The following is an 8,487-nucleotide window of genomic DNA, read 5'->3' as shown; positions in this document are numbered from 1 at the left end:
TCCTGAGTAATAAAGTGTTTCTGTTAAACTGTTTGGTCTATGGATAGACCCATACCGATTCTATATTTTTTTACCTACCACTAATATTCTAAATTACAGAGCATTTAATTCAACCATATTTTCCTGTGATGGTGACACTTGCTATTAATTTATAAATGAATGTTTTCATAAGCCTATTGGTCCACCAAGAAACCATGATGATGCTGAGCAAGTCCTTTGATAGGCTAGTAGACTATGCTGGAATAATCGGGGAGGTAATCATTGTTATAGCCTAGATTGCTTTACATAATCTGGACCGTAGTTTTTTCTAAGGCTAAGCAAACAAGGGGTAGCATATGCTTTTTACTCATCTCTATAACAATGGTTAAGCCTATATCCCTCAATTCGAGCCCTGCTTTTGACCATAAGACATCTCCACAGAAATGTATAACCTAAGGATTGCATAGTAACAGTGATTGTGTCTGTTAAACTGGGAACTCTGGGGAAAACGATTGAAAATCGTTGATTTTTAGGTCAGAGAAAGATGCAAGTTTCTGAATCTGATGACGTTCAAAACTATTTTTCCCAGTCTGAGCTCTTCCGAGTTCCCAGTTGTCTTGAAAACATTACAAGTTATTTTGAATGCGCCACGAGAGACCTAGGTTACCTCTTATTTCTGAATAGAGCTATCTCCAACAAAGAAGCCCCTGTGGCTGTATTGATGTGAGAAATAGGCATACAGTAACTACACAGTAATGGTGGCTGGCTACGATATCAACTAGCCTAATAATTTTTGTATTGAGGTGATAAGCCTATTTTAGCTAAATCGACAAATGAAATTGAATTGATTACTCTGGCAATTAAATATTTTTTTTTACAAAATCATGTACATGTCGACGTCTGTAAGGCGTTCATGGTGAGATCTTTAATAATAAACTAAACATAATAAACTTATAAGCAAACTGACACATGACGTGTCAGTGCCACGTTACACGACGTGAACGCTACTGACACGACGTGAACGCTACGTCTACATGACGTGTACGTGTTAAGTGACGTGAACTCGTCGGCAGTTTGACGCCTTAGAAAAAAACTTGTCTCCATTAACAGTGTTAATTCATGGTGGTATTTTATGGAGTTAGGAAGACATTAGGTGACTTTGTAAGAGGTATGGGTAGCTTCACGAGGTTTAAATATGGCCCTCATCACCCCCCATACGTTTCCTTGTCATGGGCATTTTCTCTATTGGTTTGCTCAACTCCTGCATCCTCTGTCTTCTCTCGCCTCCTTTTTTAAAGAAGGTCAAAGGTTATCGACAAGAGGCGGTGAGGAGAGGGAATGTGGACGAAAATGTGCTTGTATGAAATCTACTCCACCCGTACCTCATCAGACAAATTATGTTTACAGGGATCTCAAAATAAGTGTGTAAAGTGATAAAAACTAACTAAGTTAGTTGTGCGAAACATTTTATAGATTCATTGATAATTAGCATATTGTTTTGAAACGTGAGTGCTTTTCTCCTCCAACAAAACAAAAACAAATTCAATGGGGGTGTGGCTGATTTCAAAACTTTTCTGCAGACTCATGTAGGATCACAGGAGGATGGGGAGGATGGGCTTGTGGTAATGGCTGGAGCGGAATCAGTGGAATGGTATCAAATACGTAATGTATTTGAAAGGTGGCTATCGAGGAGGGGAGGACACTTCATTTTGCCTACTAAAGAATTGATATCTCCTTGACTACTTATTGGTTTCCAGGTCATGGAGGAGAGCAGACAAAGGAGAGAGAGTGAAGGACAGACTTTTCTAAATGAGAAAAGGCCCTGGTTACCTTGTCCCAGAATTACCAGAACGCACCGCATGGCCCACAACTCACGGGCAAAGTATGTAATGGGCGTTCATACAGATCAAAAAGAGTTGACCTGCTAATTTCTTAAATTATTTCTGACCTCAACAGCCTTGAGTCTTCAAGAGGAAAACGTCTAAACGGCATCATTGGGAAGTCCAAACTCGGACGTCACCCTCATGGAAGTTGAAATGTAAAACAGTGTCCTTTCACCATTTGTACATAGTTAAAACACTGTATATATATATAATATGACATTTGTAATGTCTTCATTGTTTTGAAACTTCTGTATGTGTAATGTTTACTGTTAATTTTTTATTGTTTTTCACTTTATATATTCACTTTATATATTATCTACCTCACTTGCTTTGGCAATGTTAACACATGTTTCCCATGCCAATAAAGCCCTTGAATTGAATTGAATTGAATTGACATTCCAAAGGACGCAAGAAAGCGCTGACCGAGTCCAAGAGCATTCTATGCCCAGTGCGCATGCGGGTGGAGCGCGTCTTCTCATTATGACAGCTAACGTTAGCAAGCGCTGTAACCTGAAAGAGGGAGTTCAGAAACGCTGTGGAATAGACGTATCGAGCTAACGAGTTATTGCTTACTGCAATTATTTCACGGTTATTGGGAATCCGTAAACAACTGTTATACTAATCAACTTGTTTGGTAAGGCATTGAATTAGTGTTATAGTTTGCATGTTTTCCTCGCAGGCCGCCTCCATGCTAGTTTGCACAGATAGCAGGCTAGCTAGTAGTAGCTGTTAGCTACTTCTTGATGTTTGAACACGAACGGTCCTCTGTGATTGTACCGGTTTGCTGCTGCAACTGGCCTACCACGGCAACATTGGCGTAGGTATTCCCATAAAATTGTCCCACAGTAACTCGATGTTTGGCTCGTACAGTACTAGTACTGCCAACATTTAAGGTTAGCTAACTTACGTTAGATCGCTAACGTTAGTTACCTTAACTAGAAAACGTTAGCTAGCTATCGTTGTTGATAGCTAGCGCGTTAGCCATTCTCTCTTCGATAGCTTGATATTTTGTTTGTTTAGGATATAACGCTGATAATTAGATAGCTACCTACCTAACCAATGCTTGCTATCTCACTACTAAGGTTTGCCAGCATCATGATAGCAAACTAGCTATTTACAACAACTAACGTTAACTAGGTGGTACGGTCGGGCTGTTGTAAACAGCTACTATCGCTTGTTATCATAATGCTTGCAAACCTTAGCAGTGAGATGCTAACAAACCAACCAAAAATTCGGCAAGATGTCGACTGTGCTGCACCAGAGTGAACAAGCTAGGGCCTTGACAAATCATAGGACTGGCTAGTTTGTAACTACCTTAATGTCAGCTATCATAGATTTTTTTAAATCCGAAATGGTCTGTAGCTTTTTTCCAAGTTAAGGATGACAAAGAGGGGTTGTTATATGGTTCTGGGCTGCTGGGCAACTACAGTTTTATCTCTCTTCAGACAGCTGCATGGCTGGCACACAAACGGTGGTCACCCCTTTCATTACCCACCGATCCCTTAGTTAGGTGTACAGTTGAGCCCCACCCACTGCAGGGGCCATGAATGTAGTGCAGTATGATGAACCATAGAAAAAGGCATGTGTGTATCAAGAGGGGCTCAGTCTTTTTTTAAATCGGATGGTCACTATTTATGTTGATTCAGGGATGCACTTGACATTTTGATGAGGTTTATTGTTTGAGCTAAAACACACATACACCTCAATCCCTGGAAATAAGAAGTGTGCTCCTAGCTTCTTTAATTTATTATTTAGTTATAGTGATCTATCAGAAATTGGATATAATTCTGGTTCCATTGAAACTCAACTGCCTCTGCCCATGCAATACTAGTTGTGTTTCGGCAAGGTCAGAAGTTAGGAAGTTGAACACTCCAGAGGATGTTTCATTCAGCGTTGAAGTGCACTGCCAGGCTTTGTCTTCCTGGCAGGCAGCATTTCAAAGTACATTTTGCAAAATAAAATTTGGAGCATGAATATGTCAGTAAAGGTGTTGATTTAGACCTATATCATTTCTCCTTTTCCTGTATTTGGATGCTACTCCTTTGCTCCCTCCCACCTTTGAACTTGAAGTCTCTAAATATTTCCTGCCAGCACTCCTCTTACCTACAGAATGCCCCCATTTGATTACGGTGTTTGTAAGAGGAAGCATTTACAAATTTGTCATCTCTGGGCTCAGATAGCCTAACTTAAGTTTCTAGGTATTTATGACAGTACTGCACTGGATTATTCTTTACATGGTTGGGAAAGCAGAAGAGCTAGCCATGCATCGAAATTACTCTCAAAGTGAAACTACTCACTGAAAACATCAATTGGGCTTGTAATGCCACACAGCATATTCTCCCCCAACATTGCCCCTCTTCTCAGTGGCCAGGGAGACACCAGTGTCAGTGTGATTCCCTCTACCTCTCCATCCCAGAATCAATAATCTGAACATAAACATGCTGAGCCTCCTAAGGGTACAGCAGTTGAGTATATTGTGTGTATTGCACATGTACTGTTAAACAGGGACATATGCAGGAGGCTTTGCTCAATAATGAAAATTGTTGTCGGACAGACATAGGCCTAGGCCTACTAGATGTGACAGACAACCTCTGTGGGAACTCATGAGTGAAAGAGTGCTGTATACCTGAGCTTCTGTGATGTAGCCATTTTTATCAGATCTCTGTTCTGACTGCAGTACACTCTCAGCTACCCTGCTCACCCTGGTTTTAATTTCATATTTTTAGTTTTTTCCTAATCATCTAAAACATAATATATGACTGTCCTATGTTGTCAATTGGATATGGGGAGCGGTGGGCCCAGATTGCTGGAATAGGCTAGGTAGAGTTTTGCTATGTCTCTGTTGTGTGAGCTCATTCTTGGAGGAGGTGATTGTAGGGAGGTGCAGTGTGCAACCCAAGGCATTGCACACAGGAGCTGGTAAATGTCTGCAGTCCAATGGAAGGAGGCCTGACGAGATTCAAAGGGAGATGCTGCGGCTCAGCAATGGTGTGGCGGGGACCATAGATTATGGTGTACTGGAGTTGGTAACTTACTCATGCATACAGTCCTACTTGATCTGATGTGGAGGGGAAGTGAAAAAGGGACTTTGGCTGAGTTTCCAGTGCCTTTAGAAAGCACTTTGTTCTCTTGGTTTGTGTTGTATGTTCAACTGAGGGAATGTTTGGGTTGTGTTCTAAACACCACGACTCTACATCACTGGTTCAGGTGGTGTTTTGATCAGATGGATGGTGTGCTTCCTTGTTCTGAGCCTAAGGATGAAGTATAGAGGGTTGGGGTGGCTTTGGACTGATAATTCTATTTCTAGCCTGCCTACCTACCTGTAACTACAGTCATTCTGTCTCACATTCCAACCTGCGCCTTTCCCCACCACCTAGTGTTCTTCTGCTTTCAAGTTCCCCTTCCTTTTCCATTACTTACTCATTGGGTACAGTGCATTCGGGAAGTATTCAGACCCCTTGACTTTTTCCACATTCTGTTACGTTACAGCCTTATTCTAAAATGGATACAATTTTTCTCATCAATCTACACACACAACCCTATAATGACGAAGCAAAAACAGGTTTTTAGATTTTTTATTTATTAAAACAGGAATACCTTATTTACATAACTATTCAGACCCTTTGCTATGAGACTTGAAATTGAGCTCAAGTGCGTACTGTTTCCATTGATGGTCCTTGATGTTTCTACAACTTGATTGGAGTCCACCTGTGGTGAATTCAATTGATTGGACATGATTGGAAGGTCACACACACCTGTCTATATAAGGTCCCACAGTTGACAGTGTTTGTCAGAGTAAAAACCAAGCCATGAGGTCGAAATAATTGTCCGTAGAGCTCTGATACAGGATTGTGTCGAGGCACCAATGTGTAGAAAGGTACCAAATCATTTCTGCAGCTTTGAAGCTCCCCACGAACACTGTGGTCTCCATCATTCTTAAATGGAAGAAGTTTGGAACCACCAAGACACTTCCTAGAGATGGCTGCCTGGTCAACTGAGCAATCTGGGCAGAAGGGCCTTGGTCAGGGAGGTGACCAAGAACACGATTGGTCACTCTGACAGAGCTCCAGAGTTCCTCTGTGGAGATGGGTGAACCTTCCAGAAGGACAACCATCTTTGCAGCACTCCACTAATCAGGCCTTTGTGGTAGTGGCCAGGCGGGAGCCACTCCTCAGTAAAATCCTCATGACATCCCGAGTTTGCCAAAAAGGCACCTAAAGGACTTTGACCATGGAGAAACAAGATTTTCTGGTCTGCTGAAATCAGGATTGAACTCTTTGGTCTGAATGTCAAGGCTTGAGGAAATCTGGCACCATCCCTACAGTGAAGCATGGTGGTGGTGGCAGCAGCATCATGATGTCGGGTTTATTTTCAGCGGCAGGGACTGGGAGACTAGTCAGGATCGAGGGAAAGATGAACGGAGCAAAGTACAGAGAGATATTTGATGTCCTGAACGCTCTGGATTAGGCTATCAGACTGGGACAAAGGTGCACCTTCCAACAGGACGACGACCCTAAGCACACAGCCAAGACAACACAGTAGTGGCTTCGGGACAAGTCTCTGAATGTCCTTGAGGGGCCTGAAAATAGCTGTGCAGCAATGCTCCCCATCCAACCTGACCGAGAAGATCTGCAGAGAAGAATGGGAGAAACTCCCCAAATACAGGTGTGCCCAGCTTGTAGCGTCATTCTCGAGGCTGCCAAACGTGCTTCAACAAAGTACTGAGTAAAGGGTCTGAATGCTTATGTAAATGTGATTTTTCAGGTTCTTATTTTTAATACATTTAGATGAAGGCTGTAACGTAACAGTTTGGATAAAGTCAAGGGTTCTGAATATTTTCCGAATGCACTGTAGGTCTACTCAACAAATCTCTAACGCAGAAATGGCTTTAATACCAGTACTAGGCCTCAGTTCCTACAGTACCACCTGTCTGTCTGCCCGAGGCCTATACCCTTTCTCTTCCCCGCAGGACTATGACAAATGTAATCCTCTCTCAAGAGAATACGGCACATGCATCATCTCATGGGCAAGTATACTAGTCGTTCAATAATCTATTGATTAACCTTATATACATTTGACAGAATTTGATTTAACAGATATCCCACAGTGTTCATGTTTCTAGAAAACTCCACAGTGGCCTGTCCATCATTGGATTTAGCATACTAAAGAAACAGAGACTGCCTTGTGAATTACCCATGATGGTAACCTTGCTTATTTGACATGTTTAAAATAAATGCTTCTAAGACTCTACACTATTTATGCCTCAAACCACATTAATTGATTCTGTATAATAGTATCAAGCATTTGCACTTGTTACTAGCTAGCAGGCTGTGTCCTCTGATAGCCGTAGCCTTCTGTCTGAGGCAGGGTTCTCTGGGCCGTTTTCACGGGCCTCCCAGCCCTACAATCTTGTCTGTTTTCCTCGGGAGCAGCCATCCATAAAGAGCCTTTTGTGTCATAGAATACTCCAGGAAATCATTTAAATTTAATGTGTTCTTTCTGGTTTGTGTATGTGTGTGAAGAAAAAGGGATTTGCATATTCTTTTGTGCTGTGAATAATAATACCAAACGCTTGTGTGTGTGAGAGGAGTTAATTCTTTAAAGGCCGCCCCAGTATGGGGCCAGCTGCTGAAGATGGCTTGAAGCCACCCCCCACACCCCTCTTCGCTCTTTGCTGTCATTCTCAGCCAGTGGAAGTAGTGTTTCTACCTTCTCTTGACTACCGACAATCCAATTCCTCTGTCCGTGTGTGAGCTAGGATTCTGCCAGCTATGCATCCACAGGAAAAGGGTTCTTTCCGGTTCTTCATCTGAATTCCTCTCAGATATAGAAATGCTACATTGTCCACGCTTATAAATCTACTCCAAAACTGCCCTGTATGTAGCTCTGCCCTGAATGTCTAGGATTCTTCCAGTGTGACTGATCCCTCTCTTCTCTCATTCTTCTGCAGTCCTTTGCCTCTCTGCGTGAGCTGGTAAAGATGAAGCCAGACATCCACACTCTGGCCCATCACCTGAAGCAGGAGCGGCTGTACGTGGCCTCAGAGAAACAACTGATCCAGCGGCTCAATGGGGACGTGCTGAAGACTGCGGAGAGGCTGTACCGTGCGGCCTGGATCACCAAGCAGCAGAGGATCAACCTCGACCGGCTTATCCTCACCAGGTCAGCATGGTGCCCCCACAGCTGCTGTTACACCAGTGCACTTAATTGACACTGATCCAATTGTAGAATAGAAACAGTTCTAATAGGAACTCTCAATTAATGGGCAATTGAAATTGTCCTGCCCATTGTCCTGCATTTTAAATTGTACAGCAATGTGTGACCACCGAGTGACCTTTTAATGAACTAGTAACTTAGTAGTCCCGAAGTCGGATTCCACAGTGTTCTTACGGATTAAGTAGCTGTACAGGAACCAAATCAGCGGAAATTCCAGAGCGCCAACTAATTGTACTCGATACAACTCAAACTTTCATTAAAACTCACATGCAAGGTACTCAATTAAAGCCACACTTGTTGTGAATATAGCCAACATGTCAGATTTGTAAAATGCTTTTCGGCGAAATCATGAGAAGCTATTATCTGATAGCATGCAGCCCCCAGAAACACACAAAGGGGACGTAAACAA

General features: G+C 42.5%; 1 protein-coding gene across 4 annotated transcripts in view; it reads left to right on the top strand.

Annotated features, from left to right (window-relative positions):
* The first annotated feature begins 2,349 nt into the window (after positions 1-2,349).
* gapvd1 (GTPase activating protein and VPS9 domains 1) overlaps positions 2,350-8,487 on the top strand; it is a 31,214-nt gene continuing 25,076 nt past the window's right edge. For all 4 annotated transcript variants that reach the window (XM_064967123.1, XM_064967121.1, XM_064967124.1 and 1 more), the window contains exons 1-2: positions 2,350-2,496; positions 7,813-8,024. In XM_064967123.1, coding sequence (XP_064823195.1) covers positions 7,843-8,024 — 182 coding nt within the window. In that variant the 5' untranslated portion in view covers positions 2,350-2,496; positions 7,813-7,842. The remainder of the gene's footprint in view (positions 2,497-7,812; positions 8,025-8,487) is intronic.

Source organism: Oncorhynchus masou, chromosome 1, assembly GCF_036934945.1.
Source record: "Oncorhynchus masou masou isolate Uvic2021 chromosome 1, UVic_Omas_1.1, whole genome shotgun sequence".
Classification (NCBI taxonomy): Eukaryota; Metazoa; Chordata; class Actinopteri; order Salmoniformes; family Salmonidae; genus Oncorhynchus; species Oncorhynchus masou.
This window is presented reverse-complemented; position numbering and strand designations above follow the sequence as displayed.